The sequence below is a fragment of the Vespa crabro genome, chromosome 4, assembly GCF_910589235.1.
Source record: "Vespa crabro chromosome 4, iyVesCrab1.2, whole genome shotgun sequence".
Taxonomy (NCBI): Eukaryota; Metazoa; Arthropoda; class Insecta; order Hymenoptera; family Vespidae; genus Vespa; species Vespa crabro.
Window position 1 is genome coordinate 5,466,903 of NC_060958.1, and position 15,911 is coordinate 5,482,813.

General features: G+C 30.3%; 2 protein-coding genes across 13 annotated transcripts; both read right to left on the minus strand.

Moving 5' to 3' along the window:
- Positions 1-596: 596 nt before the first annotated feature.
- Positions 597-13,169, minus strand: LOC124423563 (PDZ and LIM domain protein 3). 11 transcript variants are annotated; one of them, XM_046961407.1, is made up of 11 exons: positions 11,958-12,445; positions 10,936-11,162; positions 10,388-10,544; positions 5,136-5,291; positions 4,847-4,897; positions 3,889-3,977; positions 2,552-2,608; positions 1,727-1,871; positions 1,478-1,516; positions 1,156-1,234; positions 597-878 (listed from the first exon to the last, which is right to left on the minus strand). In XM_046961407.1, exons 1-10 carry the CDS (start codon positions 12,069-12,071, stop codon positions 1,172-1,174), a joined length of 1,098 nt encoding a protein of 365 aa, XP_046817363.1. In that variant the 5' UTR covers positions 12,072-12,445; the 3' UTR covers positions 597-878; positions 1,156-1,171. The 11 variants fall into 11 exon arrangements, with proteins under 11 accessions (XP_046817363.1, XP_046817366.1, XP_046817373.1 ...); XM_046961410.1 differs by lacking the exons at positions 1,156-1,234; positions 11,958-12,445 and adding an exon at positions 12,991-13,169; XM_046961417.1 differs by lacking the exons at positions 1,156-1,234; positions 11,958-12,445 and adding an exon at positions 12,991-13,164 and having other exon boundaries at positions 11,092-11,162.
- A 243-nt stretch (positions 13,170-13,412) lies between these two features.
- Positions 13,413-15,830, minus strand: LOC124423562 (isovaleryl-CoA dehydrogenase, mitochondrial). Of its 2 annotated transcripts, XM_046961404.1 has the most exons (8): positions 15,608-15,830; positions 15,100-15,189; positions 14,776-14,997; positions 14,385-14,712; positions 14,218-14,311; positions 14,061-14,151; positions 13,808-13,976; positions 13,413-13,735 (listed from the first exon to the last, which is right to left on the minus strand). In XM_046961404.1, exons 1-8 carry the CDS (start codon positions 15,743-15,745, stop codon positions 13,593-13,595), a joined length of 1,275 nt encoding a protein of 424 aa, XP_046817360.1. In that variant the 5' UTR covers positions 15,746-15,830; the 3' UTR covers positions 13,413-13,592. The 2 variants fall into 2 exon arrangements, with proteins under 2 accessions (XP_046817360.1, XP_046817361.1); XM_046961405.1 differs by lacking the exon at positions 15,100-15,189.
- Between the last annotated feature and the right edge of the window lie 81 nt (positions 15,831-15,911).

Here is a 15,911-nt window from a genome sequence, read left to right on the forward strand (position 1 = left end):
TTGGATTGTTATTAAAGTGAAAACGGCTATACCTGACAATTTCTATTTTGTCAAATAATTTGAATCATCAATAGTGAAATGATAATTGAGAATTACTGCTAGAATATTCTGTAGATACAATCTGATCAAATGTGGACATTGCAGTTCTGTTCCAGCAATCCTGTAATAATATGCATAATAAAAATTTAAATGCATATATATGACTGATAAAAAAAATAAAGTTTATTCATTAAACAAATGCAAATTGTAGTAATTAAAAATAAAATTATATTACAACATTTTTTGTATTTATTTCTTCTATATCATACATCCACTTTATGTATAGATGTTATCATGTAAATAAGAAAATAAATTTGATTTAAAAAATTCGATTTGTTTAAATATATAATGTTAAATATACGATATAGCATGCAAATAATATATCCATTATATGCATAAAAATATAATAAAACTAGTATATTATTACGTATTTGTCAAATTTCTCAATCAATTTCTTTTAATTAAAGTATTTCTGCTAAATTAAAAAATCTACAAGCTCTACAGGTTAATATGATAATACTATGCTTACATAACATATCGAATAGAAGATTACATCATTACTTTTTATATTCAATGTTTTTTTTTGGCCATTTGTTTATTGCACAGTACAATAAATAAAATTTATATATCATGTATTATATATATATATATATATATATATATATATATATATATATATATATATATATATATATATGTATATTCAATTAACATAAATAAAATATAGTGTCAGTTCAGGAACTATTTCAATAATCTGTTTGTCCCAGGACACTGTACATAATCCTCTTGAAGCTGTTGCTTTGATGTATTTTTTCACCGTCATCGTCAAGAACGTTCACCTATAATGCATTAATAACAACCTCTTCAAAACATATTAGATCCTACAGAAATTATTCTGTTATTATACTTAACAATTATATATTATAATTAACCAATAGTTTATATGTTCATATATTAATTATGCATATTATTATTATTATTATTATAATTATTATTAGATGGATTGTTCAAACATATAATTATATTAGATAATTTATTCACTCATATAAAATTATTAGTAGGGAAGCATTCATCCATGCGATTGAGATTTCATAATTATAAACAAATAACACGTACAATTCGATGAAAAAATTTAATAGTCGTTGATGCGATCCTTAATGAAAGGAAGGGGGAAGGGACGTCTATAATTTCCACCCTTAATTAAACAAATCAGACAAATTGGAATAATTAAAAAAGTTCATATCATCATATAGTAAAAATCGAAAGATATTAATTTCCAAAGATCGTATTCATCGAGAAGTATGTTTGAAAGACATTTTCATGCTTCACATGCTACAACATGTGTGTATGTCATTTTATGCACATATAACAGACTTTTATATATGTAAGTACATAACATATTTCGAAATAATACCTATTTAATTAAAAAATCACTTACGTATGATGCAGCAGGGCTCTTTGGTCGTGCATGGGGAATCTAAAATCATCCCAAATAATATATGTTACGTAAATATTGTAATTTTTTAATTTCCCGGGCTTTTCGCTTCCATTCGTTAGAATGTCTTTTTTCTTTTTCAAAGCGGGAAAATCAAATGTAACAATCAAAATGCATAATTCTTATTCGAATGAATTTAAAAGATATAAATACGATTTATATGTAGTACGATTAAATTATTTTTGAACTTACCCTATTATAATTGGCTTTTTGTGGGGAAAAAACACCGGTACGTGCCGGCTGCCTAACCTCTTGGACCGTATCACCGAGAGCTTCTTCTTGTAGGGCCTTGTAAGCTTCACTCTTGCTCGGATCGTATTTTACTGACATCTTTGGACTGTCGGTGATGCATATATAGACACGGATCACTTTTAATCGACTAATCTCGTATCGATTTCTTGTATTTTTTGAGTCGGTTAACAGCAGCATCAAGGTTATTGCCAATTAATGTTCGAGAGCGACTTTCGGCGCACTTTTATTTCGTGCTTTTTTAAATCTATGTTAGAGCAACTATTTACGAAAGTAATGCTATAACGTGCAAGCTAAGAGGATAAAAAAGAAAAAAATCAAAAAAAAAGAAAAAGAAAAAAATAGAGAGAGAGAGAGAGAGAGAAAATGCACGGAAATAGTTTCCCGAAGTTTACGAAAATTACGAGCCCCATTCTTACCAATAGCAAGAAAGTTATTACTTTTAATTTAAGAAAGAAATATATCGAACAGCTTTACATTCGATCAAATTTTTATTATACGATGGAAAATTAAGGTAATAATTAATATCAAATACATACATGGAGAATTGCATTTTCATGCGCGATAGAGACTTGCATAGAGAATATATATGTATATGTATATATATATATATATATATATATATATATATATATATATATATATATTATATGTACATGTGCGTTATTTATTTATAACATCAAAAGTATATCGTGTTAATATGATTTTCTTATTCGCTCAGAAAAGAAAATTATTATAGATTTAAATAATTCGCTATTAATTACTTACCCTGCTTTTCCATTCACATTTGCATTTCCATTCAGATTGCTTTTGATGTAAGGCGTTCTGCGAAATATTTATAGAATGATATACACATATATTCGAGGATACAATTTTCGGGTAAATTTTGTAAAAATAGGGGAACGTAATCCTCGAAAACTATCGCGAGATACTAAGTGTTAAGTTAGTTAAGTATTTTCTACTTTATTATTCTATTGCATGCAATCATTATTTGTCTAATTTTTTTTTATACATGGCTTCCTTTCTTTTTTTTTTTGTTTTTTTTTCTGTTTTTTTATCTTTAATATTTTTCATTCGATTCGAAGGTTATAGCTACCGTATATGTACATCTAATATTTCAATCCGTAGAATATATAGCACACACTAATAGGAAATTCATTTTTGATATTTTATTTAATCGATCGATTAATCACGTTCGCGAATTTAATTGTTTTGAATATGATTTTCGAAAAAAAAGAAAAAAAAAGAAAAATTGATGAAAAAATGAAAAACAAAACGACGACAAACGTGATCGACGATCGATAATGCAAATCGTTCATATGGATGGATACGCCGTAACCAATGTATGCGAGAGAAAAGCATCGAAAAACGTCTCGAACGAGATTCTAATTTGGTTTATTGAATTGCGGCCACACGTTCTTCGAGGAAGCGGCTTTGGCCTGCTCCTTCAAAATTCTCGCCTGCTCTTGTATATCCTGTTTTTGTTTCAGGAAGGAAAAATCTATGAAAATGCTGTAAAATAAACAATACGCATGTCAGTTGTTTATTGTTGTGAAGAAGGATTGTATAAAGCCGCGTGAGAGAAGAAGAAGAAGAACTTCGCTCTTGTACTCTTTTTCCCGAGGATCGCCATCTTGTGTGGAGAGTAATATTTCTTTTTATGTAAGTAATATTATTTTATATATATATATATATATATATATATATATATATATCGAATTAGTTGATCAAAAATATCAGTTGATTTTTATTCGCTAAGAAAATTTACATTTTTTTTCTTTTTCCTTTTTTTTTATTACGATTTTCAACAGAAGACAGTAGAAATAAATTCTCTTCGCGAATAAATTATATTTCAATTCGATGATGAGTATTTGTCAGTATTTTAGCATAAAGCCAATGTGTGCATTATTTTATTACATCTAAATATCTAATCTATGTAATCATGCTATTATAAACTTCTATGGCGTATTAGTAGCGTTTTCTTTTTTCTTTTTTTTTTCTTTCTTTCTTTCTTTCTTTCTTTTCGTTGAAATAATTGAAAAATATAGAAGATATTTTTGTAACATGAGAATATTAAATTATATTATCGTTGAAACTATACTTACGGTATGGCCGATGCCTGACATTTGATAGTATCTGCAATATTTTGTTCGGAGTAAAGTCCAATCGGAGAATTGAATTGTTTATGGACAACCTGTTTGCGAGAAGCCAATTATTTTAAACACAACATAATTATATATATATGTATGTCAATTTTTAAATCTCTAGTAATAATTAGTATATTAATTATCTATTCTTCATTTATAACAATTTAATATCATGATAGCGTGAACTTAAATAATTAAGCTTCTATTCAATACTTACACACAAGCTAGATTAATCTATAATTAAAGCGCTTCTACAAAATTAGTCAAACTTTAGTAAAGTGGTAAGTTCAAATTATAATAATCCTATAGAAGTGATTCTCGAAGTATGGAGCGAGTTAAATATTAAAATATAGAAATAGTTTCCATTTATCATTAATTATAAGAATTATTATTTTCGAAAATGAATTTCGTCTTATAAAAGCTTTAACCTATAGGATTGATTAACTATGCTGCAGAAATAAATATTTAAATAAGTATGCGCGATTGGAATAAATTATTCAATCAATAAAATCAATTATTTTAATTCGCGAATAATTATTAAAAGCTGTTTGTAAGTTGACTCGTCGAAGTCTTACGAAGAACTGAAGTTGTTGACTGTCGAGATAGAAAAGTCACGAGAATGTTGGCCATTTATTATTGTTTACATTTTTCAAAGCTCGCAACTTCTACGTATCATTTATAACTGATATACTATTTTAATATTTAAACAAATGTAAGAACGACAATGTTCTTAATATGTAAAAGATGATATATAGAGATATATTTATATTTTAGATTTGCGAATTTATAATAATAAAGTTAAGAAATCAGTTGTGAAATAAAGATGCATTTTTTAGCATACTAAATAGATTATAAGCAAAAGTATTGAGTGATCTCGAAAAGCAGAAACTGATTGTAAATATGACTTAATTCAAACCTTTGGAACTTCATTCGGTCCCAAAACACGTTGAAGTACCGTTTCCGCCACCTGATCAGATATTTAATCAAATAGATATATAATTTAATCGCACAAACGCATATATATACCTATATATATATACACACACATACATATATATATATATATATATATATATATATATATATATATAAGATCTAATCATGTTTTCTTTGTTTTTAATATTTCATTCGATCCGTTTTGCATTCTCGAGAGATCTTATGATTATTAATCACTGTTATAGATGAGAGAAAAATTGATTACATACTTTTTGTTTCATAGCTACTTCAGGATGAGCTGGTTCGTAATGATGTGGTGCAGCACGAATCATAGGATTGGGATGATGACGAAGGTAGCATTCTCCCAAGGGTGCATCCTTTTTAACCTTGGCACCTGGTAAGACTAAAGGAGTTGTACGGTATGGCTAAAAAAGAAAAAAAATTTCACTTCGTTCATTTTATTTCTCGTTAGAATGAGATATCAAATAATACATATTTATGATTGGTACATAATCTATTTTTATTTAATTTTCAGATGAAAATGACTTCTTAAGTAAAGTTATTTTTATCGATCATCTCAAAAACTACGGGATGTGAGTAAGGATGATATAAAAAGAACAATACGTGTTATGTGTATCTATAGTTAGACAAGTTGAAAATATCTCGTCTCGGGAAAATGTTAATCATCTAACGCTAACGAAGAAGACACGGTAGTTCATTAAATTCTGTGTTCATTTCATTAAAATTGATCGTCAATAATTTTCAGCAAGGATGAGAGGAACCAAGCAAATTTGTATAATGTAGCTTGACGATATTCTTGGCATCGCTTGGAAAACCGGAAGTATATAAGAACGTATTACGCGATATTTTCTTCCCTTTCTCTTCTTCCACCTTCTTCTATTGCTACTGCTCTGTTGCTACTGATAAAAAATGTAAAAAAAACTTTCGTGCAGACAGTTGGCTCACTATATAATGGTGTAAAAAGAAAATTGCATAAAGTCGCAAGAAGAAAAGTTTGGCAAGTTATACGTCGTGATATCATTTTTGTTCCTGAAACTATTACGAAATGATGAAGAATAGTAGAATGATCGAAATATTGTTGAAATTGCCAAGATAGAATCTTCCATCGATTCTTCTCTTTCCTTTTCTTATTTTCTTTTAAAAACAGCTCGCGAGATTCTACGTCAGAGGAACGCGATGACTATTATTACACACCAACTTTATATCTTTCGCGAAAGAGAACTTGGCATCGTAAGACAACTCTTGATTTTTTTTTCAAGCATATTATATAAATCCGTACTTGTTTATGATAAATAAGAGTTTTTACGTTAATTGTTGCTATCTATTTAACGTATACCTACGTTATAAGAATTTAACAGATCTCGATTGATGAAAACATTATGATCTTGAAGATTATGATATGACACACAAATACATTTCTTATGCCTAAAGATGAAAATCACGATTACGAGAATTCCATTATAAATGGGTCAGGAACATTATGTTACAGGGTGAGCAAGAGTGACTCTCTCGAAATAGATGAAGGCTCCCAGCTGGCAAAAATAACGTCCACCCTGTGTGTATATGTGTGTGTGTATATACCACAGAGTCCGTTAGTGTCGCCACAATGTCCACACAAGTTTTTCCATTGGAAAATCTGGATGAAAGCTCTCGCCAACAAGGTCGCATTCTATGTTGAAGGACAGCTGAAGGACACATGAAGGTCATCATATTACTAAGTTAAGAAAAGCGTAGACTAACATTTTCTCTCGAAGTTCTCTTTGAAGATTTCCATTGGTAAACAAAACGCATGCCACCTGTTTTTCATGAAAATTTAGTAAGGGATAGTGATAGTTAGTGTTGAAGAAGTTTAAATTTCTTCTCGAATATATCGATGAAAGAAAGAGAGAGAGAGAGAGAGAGGGAGAGAGGGAGAGAGAGAGAAAGCGACAAAAAATTTTTTCAGAAGTTTAAAAACTTATTGTTTTACAGATGTGTTGTTTTATCTATGTCTTCTGATGAAAGGTTGCCGAACTAAATTCAGGTGTAACGAAGCAGCTGCTCCGTTGAAACTTTATTGCTTACTGCTAATATTAGCATCAAATTCAAATTTTTGAAAGTTCTTCTTTAATTTGAAATTGTTCGATACTAATAAATATTTTAATTAGAACAATTTATTATCAAACATACAACATCTGATCAATCATTGTGTTTAGTGTAAACGATCGTATTATTTGTTTTCTATTAATATTTTCTCAATTTTTGTCAATTAATAAAGAAAAGAAAAAGAAGAAAACAATTCTTAAACGTCGCAAAATCTTTTTTAAGATCAATCAAGCATATTTCAGTCGAAGATATCGCCTTTGAAAAGGCATTTGTGCGTGTTGTGGGTGTAAACGTGATCGTGCCCCTTTTGATGTTTGAGTAACCCAGATCTCGTTCACGAAAATAGAATAAGATACCGATGAACGACTTGTGCGATACTTTATACGTAGTTTTATTGCATCTGTTTATTAGCATATATACTTTTTCTGCATCCCTTAATTGGCCTTCAATTTCTTAATTTTTAATTAGACTATAAGTTTAATCCAATCTTTTAATGAATTTTTTCGACACTTCATCTTCTTCTTGATCTGTAGGTCATACTTTTGTGAATAATGTGTCAAGGATAATCTAATAATAAATTATTTCAATTTACACAATACATTGTCAAGATGTAGACGTTGAATGAGGATCAAGGTTTGGACTTCGCCAAACGTCTAAAAAAAATTTATTACATCGCGTTAAATAGATTCAATGTGAAGAATACTCGAAGAAGTTTTGTCGCGTCTGGGTCATCCGTAGTAAAAGATATGATACATCTCGTTCATTCATGATCGTTGCTTTACAAAAACCCGAGAAAGAGAATGAATTACTTATTTGAAGTAGTTAGTTACATACGTGAACGTATGTTACAATGATGAGAGAGACACGATGAAATTTCGTAGATGATAAAATGTCAAGAAAAGACAAAAGGGATATAGATAGACATATATGAGCAAGCGTGAAGAAATTTAAATTGTGAACATTTTCCTACCCAATAAACAGCAGCTTCTTCCTCTTTGGGATGATGTTCGATGTTTTGACGATAAACGGTTGTAAAAGCAGGCATTTTCACCTCCTCTCTCTCTCTCTCTCTCTCTCTCTCTCTTAGAGAATTTTTTATATTCCCTATTTCTTCTTCTCTTCACTTTTCTTTAGAATTCGTCTTCCTCTTCTAAAAACTTGCTCTCTTAAAATCCTTTTTCTCGTATCACTTTCTTATATTCGTTCGATTGTTTTCCTTTTACCGAGATTAAGACCGATCATTAAGACAATCAAAGCTGATTTCTAATTTCTTTCGTATACCGTATTTCGTGAGGATAATTCGCTAACGCATCGCTTCGTTGCGCGGGAGGCACTAACTCTGGTCTTTTCCGAAGTGGCTCCGTTTTACTCTCACTCTCTCTTTCTCTCTCTCTCTCTCTCTCTCTCTCTCTCTCTCTCTCTCTCTCTCTCCCGATCTCTCTCGATCTCTCGATCTCTCTCGCGCGCTCTCTCTCTCTCTCTCTCTCTCCCTCGTAATACGCGAGGACTAACTCAACTCCTACGTTTTTGACGTTTCAGTAGATATAGGATGATTTTTTTTATATAAATTCGAGAGACGTAATGGCGTTGAACAGTTGCTTCGTCGTTTCCTCAAACATGAAAACAGACTTCGACGGCGTTAACAGTTCAAGTTTCATCATTACACTTAATTATATTCGAACGATTTTCATTTGGTACGATTATTCAAGGTCGCTAAGGTATCCAGAAAACTTCCATAGATCATGAACTATTTCATCTTTTTAGTAAACAAATTGATCCGGTAAAAGACGTTGGTCGATTCGTCGTTAAGACATGGGAAAGTGTTTTCTTTGGCAGCGTTTAATCCCGCGTTGAAATTAATGACTCTCGTTTGTACGTCTCTCAATTCTCTTCATTTTCATTTATTTTATTGTCGATCATTTCAAGAGAGAATCAGACAGAATCGATATTCAATCAATAATCATTTTTGCTAGTAATGAAGTCTCATTAAAATAAGTATCATAAATTAGATTTAAATTATTGAGAAAAAAAGGTATAGAAAAATATATGATCAATCGATCATATCGATCGTATCCGATGAATCGTACCAATCGAATCTTTAAGAAAACGTCCTAGATCAGAGAAAGATAGATAGATAGATAGATAGAGAGAGAGAGAGAGAGATCGGGAGAGAGAGAGAGAGAGAGAGAGAGACAGAGAGAGAGAGTATTGGATTGGGACAGTGGTTTCGATGCAAAAGCGATATTTATAGCGTGGCAACTGCCTCCACGCGGACTTTCCGGCATTGCGTCGGGCCAACAAAAATATATTCACACTTCGAATGTTCCGCAAATAAAGATGGTGTCGCGCACGCTTTTTGCGATAATCATCCATTCGATACCATTAGAATCGAATTTATATATATATATATATATATATATATATATGTGTGTGTGTGTGTGTGTGTGTGTGTGTGAGTATGTGTCCGAATATTCATAATTCGAAAAAAATGTTTTACAATTAAAAGAATATGATTGAAATAAGAATATACTTGTTCTCTTTAAAAATTCATATAACGAGCCTATTACGATATACCTATTGAGGAAAATTGAGAATAACAAATGAAACTGCACCACTATAACATTACGAGTCTAAGTTATTGGATTTCAAAGTGGAGATATAATTTTGGACATGTGAGCTTGCCAGACGTAAAACTCATTTGCTCTTTGAAACTCGATAACTCTTAGTTGAACCGAGTACCGAGTAAGATTACGAGAAGACTACCATGATATATGATCTATATAGTTATAGATATTAAAAAAAAAGTATCATATATATGTATAGAAATATTAAAAAATGATTTGTAGATAAAATTTACGATCTATTCTCTAATCCTCACCGGGATGCATTAAAATGGACCGACTCTTTCTATATGTATTTTGGAACTTAAGCACGTTCCTATGAAATAGCTAATACATTCATGTTTCTCTTCTCTTTCTATTCCCAAATGGGATTCATTGGAAACGTTTTCACTGCAATAGCATTTCGTAAAAATTCTAACTGATAACACAGATCGATTGTATGCAAGAACATGTAGATTTAGTACTATCGCGTTAATAAATATTCCTTGAGTTTTCATTGAATACGACAGCGTGCTTCATTATACGAACCAGTACTTGTTTTTAAATCTTTTATTCTTGATCGAGAGATATAGGGATTTCTGAAAAACTGATATAATTCTGATATAATTATATAATTCTGATATAATTCTCGGTTGAATTTGTTCAATAATAGAATATTATGATAGAAAGACACAATGATGATCAATAATAGTTCATTCTCGTTAGATTCCTTTCGATGTCTGTATTATATTGATGGTATAGGATATCCATGATGGATGGAAACAGTTTAAATCTTGTGTATCTATTTAAAGTACCTGTGATAAATAAACTCGTTCCTCGCGGACTTCATCGAGATGTTCGTGTGCTGGTTGGAAACGATCCGACGGAATTGGAGATGGTATATATTCTTCGAATGATGGCGGTGGTACCGGACTTTTTGGTAATTCCCCTGGTATTTTAGCTGGTTTAGCTCTGTTATAAAATAGAACAAAAATATCAATAATGATATTTTCACTTGTGATACAATTAACCTATCCTTATTGACAGAACTACATAGTAGCGAACCAACGAGCTGTCTTTGAACGATTCGACAGATCTATAATTTTTCTTTACTTTTACTAACATTCGAAGAAAAAAATTTGTTTCCTCTCGTTCAAAAACTAGTCGAAAGTATTTTTTACTGCGGTGCTACGAGCTGTCGGTTATGTGCGAGCATTACAATATTAAAAAGTTATTGAATTATAATTAAAGGAATGATATTGAAGCGGCGATAGAGCGGCATTATTCTTTTTTTTTGGCTATACTCGATATTGCATAAAAATAATATTAATAATAATAATCTAATATTTGATATATTTCTGACAGACTAGTAACCGCAGCCCTGCCGCCAATGATCGAGCCGATAATCATAGGCGATGTTGTAGGAGTGTCGATACGAGATGCTCTAGAATGTTCGGACCTTTCCACGACGAGCTTTATTCTTTCAGACTTTTGTAGAAGATTTTGGGCGTCTACATGCCTCACATCACGTGTGTCGTAATCGTCGATTTTTTTTATCACGTCACCCCTCTGGAGCTCCTCGTTCTCCGACTAAAATCAAATACAATGATCACTTTCACTTAATATAACATATGATATATCATATTATATACATATAAATATTTATATTTATATTTATCATATAATCATATTGATTTTTATAAAAAATGATTTTTAAAAAATTCATAATACTTTCATTTTTATTCCGTTTATAGATCAATTTTTTAAAAACAAATATTTTTAAGAAAAATATTTTACCACAAATTATATATTTTTTATATAAAAATAAAATAAAGCTGGTATTTCGTAAATAAGACAGTATTTTCGTGTATGTGTGTGTGTATATATATGTATGTATATCTGTTGTGTTTATAAGTAAAAGCAAACTAATCCTATAATTGTGTTAGTAATAAAAATAGTTGGCATTAGTCCATCTATGTTTATCGTTCTCCTACTATATCTAATAATTGTGCCAAAGGATTTCAAAGCTCATAAACAAACTTTTTAACGTAGATTTATCCGTACAATTAAATGCAACAATATGTTTAAAATCAGATTTAGTATGATTTGATTAAGAACATTAGAATTTTAGAGAATCATGAAGACTTGCACGACAACTTTGATTAAGTCGAAAAAGAGTTCATTGTCCATATTATGTAATTAAATTTGTTTCTTTTTTTCTTTTTTTTAGGGCCATCAAGCGATGCACATAAAATTGCACTTATATTTTTTCATATGTTAATTTGTTAATTCTCATTTGTTTCATTTTTTTTATTTTGTAGATCTCTCTTACAAATTTTTTCGTTCCTTTCTCGATCACTTATATAAAATTGAAAAGAAACTCACGCGAGTGACAACAATAGGTGAACCCAAATCAGCTCCACCAGCAATTCTTATTCCCCAAGGTCTACCAGTACTGGATCTTTTAAGTTTTATGATCAAAGTTTGCTTTCTCGTCATGCTCTAATCCTTTGGTCCACGATGTAACGTAATAACAAACACAATAAAAGAGAAAAAGAAAGAAAGAAAGAAAGAGAGAGCAAGGAGGAGAGAAAACTTTTCTCAATAAATATTTGATAAATAACTTTCTAGGAGCACGAAACAATTAAAAGGAAAAAATAAATAAATAAATAGAGTATTATGATAATATAACAAACGAAATAGTGAAAATGACGCGCACGTAAAAAAACGAGAACTGAGATGGTTCACAACGGTGCTTTGACTTTGACAGGCCTAACTCGAAAGCTCGTTGCTCAACTAACAGGCTGCCTCTGCTATTCTGGCCCCATTTCGAATTGGCATCCCACTTGTATTGTTCTGGTCCGACCTGCACTCATTTCTCTGGCATTTACGAGTTGGGGCGGACGGCAAACATACACATATCTGCGCGCGCACATAAGATTTTCTCTAACAAAACCTCTCAACCCTATCCAATTTTATTTCCATACAGTTCTTCCTTGTGGGAGGTCGTTGGGTTCAACAATGATCTAATATCTTTCATTAGAATATCCAATCTTAATATTATTAGTCCTTTCTATCGATCACATCATATTTTGTTTCTCTGTATTTATATTATGTATAAATTAAAATCGACGTAGTAATAAATTAGAATAATGTTTTATATATATGACAATCAGTAGAGAATTGGTATAGAATTTTTTTTAAATAAGTAAAAATTGGAGAAAATGATTATTGACAGATATTATTAAAATTCTTTACAGGTTTACGTATAATGAAGGGGAAAGATAATTATTGTGGATATTTGTTTCATTTTTCTTTTTTTTTTTATATATACATAAAATTACAAAAAAAAAAAAGAAAAAAGAAATACTAAAGTGTAAGAGTTCTGAAAACCGTTCAGGTTGAGTCAGATACTCACATAGGTCTCGTAATAATTGCCTATGGAGAACTTAAGAGCCATTTCTTCTAACGATGAAAATCCTTTGCTCTCTTGTATTCTTCTTAGAGAGCTACTTTCACTGACGTCCGCAATCGTCCGAAAGCTTCTCCCCTATGCTCGAACGATTTAATTAGTTTAGCTTCACTGTGTGATCGAAGAGTCTTGAGATAGAAAAGAGAAAGGAAATGAGATAAGATGTAAGGTCCCTAAGATGGAGCAAGACGGATCTATTGTGTACGTAAACTTCGCCTTAAATTAGCAACCTATAGCGCGAAAGGTTAGTCAATCAGTGTTCAGACTTTACTATTCTAATGACTCATTTGTATAGATTTATTCAATAATTCGAAGGATCATGTGTAATATATTGTTTTGATATATAGCATTATCGATGATTCATTAAATGATATTAGACGGTCGTTTATTAAAGATCTCTAAAGATACATCTATACAGCGTACGAAGAAAATAAGTAAATAAAAATAATATGATGAAATACAGATGTGCTATTATATGATGAGATATAGATGTGCTATTATATGTGGTATTAAAAAAATAACTTCTGAAAGATTATAACTTCTAAAGATTACTTCAATTGTAAATATTCCTCGGTAATCACTCTGCTAATGAGCATCCTACGTATTTCACTAGTTCCTGCACCAATTTCATAAATTTTAGCATCTCTTAGATATCTTCCAGTAGAATAATCATTAATATATCCGTTTCCACCTGGAATTGATAAATACGAAATATATAAAAATCAAAGAAAGTATCGTTATGAAAGAAGTGACAATGAACTACCAAGTATTTGAATCGCATCTAAAGCAGCCTTCGTTGCATTCTCAGCGCAGTAAAGTACCACTGCAGCGCAATCCTTGCGATTCACGTGTCCCGCATCGCAAGACCTTGCAATCGAATATAAGTAACTTCTACTAGCGCTTAGAGTGGTATACATATCTGCAATTTTTCCCTAAAAGTTTCAAAAACGAGTTTAGTACGTGTTATGCATTATTCAGTATTTTATTTATCATATACAACTTTTAGGAGATATCACCTGTATCAATTGAAATTCGCTTATATACTTTCCAAATTGTTTTCTAGTATGTGCATATTCAAATGCAATATCACAGCAAGCTTGAAGTATACTAAAAGTGCATTTAAATTATTTAATACAAGAAGTCATTTAAAATAATCAAATCGTCGTATCTTACCCTAAAGGACCACCTGCTAAAATCAAACGTTCCAAATCCAAACCACTGAAAAGTACATATATTCCTTTGTTTAATTCTCCGAGCACATTTTCCACTGCAAATATTTATTATGTACATATTTTGTATCAATCAGATGAAATTTATATAAAAAAAGTTCTATGATTTACCAGGAACTTTACAATCCTCGAAAATTAACTCCGAAGTATTCGATCCTCTCATTCCTAATTTATCTAATTTCTGAGCTGTACTGAACCCTTCCATTCCTCGTTCTATGATAAAAGCTGTGATTCCATGTTGCGGTTTCAAATAATTTGGATTTGTCTTGGCGTAAACTACAAGAACATCAGCATCCGGACCATTTGTGATCCAAAATTTATTACCGTTTAAAATAAAATAGTCTCCTTTTCTTTCGGCTTTTAATTTCATCGATACGACGTCTGATCCCGCTTCTGGCTCTGACATAGCCAAAGCCCCAATATGTTCACCGCTACATAACTAAATTATAATCATTAGAAAATTATTATAAAAATATTTTCTTCTTATTATTAATTAATTTACCTTTGGCAAGTATTTCTGTTTCTGTTGGTTTGTACCGTTTCTATTAATTTGATTAACGCACAAATTGGAATGAGCTCCATAACTAAGTCCAATGGCAGCACATGCTCTACTTATTTCTTCCATAACTATTACATGTTCAAAATACGAACCACCGGTTCCTCCATATTCCGTATCAGCTGTTATTCCTAATAGACCCAAATTACCAAGTTTTTTCCAAAATGTCTAAAAAGATTTGATATATAAATTTAATGGTTAATTTTACAATATACAAATTTAAAAATAAACAAATGTTAATTATTTAAAAACTTATTTAGTCATGCATACTCTAAGTTCATCAAAATTATTTTTTCTGTCGATTTCAGTTGCCTTAGGAGCCAATTCTTTCTGAGCAAAATCAAAAATCAAGTTGCGAAGCTGTAAAAATAAATAAAAGTAAAATTAAATTAATAAAACATGCATTATTGCGCCATAATATTGATATTTCTTTATCCTTGCGAGTATAAATCTTGGCTATCGCAAAGAACGCCTTTTTAAAAATAAATCAATAAGCCTACGAAGTTAGTTCAGATACTTTGCTGTTAGAGCGAGCTACAAGTTCAAAACTCACATATCGTCTCACAATCAATTATAAATAATATTAATAGAAATAAACAATTTCATATTTAAATAATAATATAAAATATGAAAAATATTATAATATAAATATGTATATTATGTATTTTATAAAAATCGATTTTGATTTATTTTCATCAATAATGAAATAATTTGTTATGTTACAATGATTGCATTTCTCAGTAAAAACTCGGATCATTAGAAAGTCAAATTAACTAACCTCTTTCTGTTGGTCATTTAAACCAAATGTATTTTCATTTATTTTATAATATCTTGTTGAATATTTAACATTACATTCGTAAATATATTTTATAGAATTTTTAAGCCGTACGTTTTTTAATAAATTAAAATACCACATTTTTAAAAATATCACAAAATAAAAATTTGAATAGAATTTCACTATTTAGTGTTTAATAGTACTACCATTATAATATATTACAATATATATTGCATCAATTTAGATAAGACTTTCTTATCGTTAGAAAAATCACAATTTATATGAAAATATATACGATTCAAAATAA

Coding starts and splice junctions, on each gene's coding strand:
- LOC124423563 (XM_046961406.1), bottom strand. CDS start 12,071: ATGACGAGAAAGCAAACTTTGATCATAAAACTTAAAAGATCCAGTACT. Junction 10,545..10,935: donor AGGGCTGCGGTTACTAGTCT/GTCAGAAATATA, acceptor ATTTTATAACAG/AGCTAAACCAGCTAAAATAC. Junction 2,609..3,888: donor TGTCAGGCATCGGCCATACC/GTAAGTATAGTT, acceptor AATATTTCGCAG/AACGCCTTACATCAAAAGCA.
- LOC124423562 (XM_046961404.1), bottom strand. CDS start 15,745: ATGTGGTATTTTAATTTATTAAAAAACGTACGGCTTAAAAATTCTATA. Junction 15,190..15,607: donor TAAATGACCAACAGAAAGAG/GTTAGTTAATTT, acceptor TTATTTTTACAG/CTTCGCAACTTGATTTTTGA. Junction 14,713..14,775: donor AACAGAAATACTTGCCAAAG/GTAAATTAATTA, acceptor ATTATAATTTAG/TTATGTAGCGGTGAACATAT.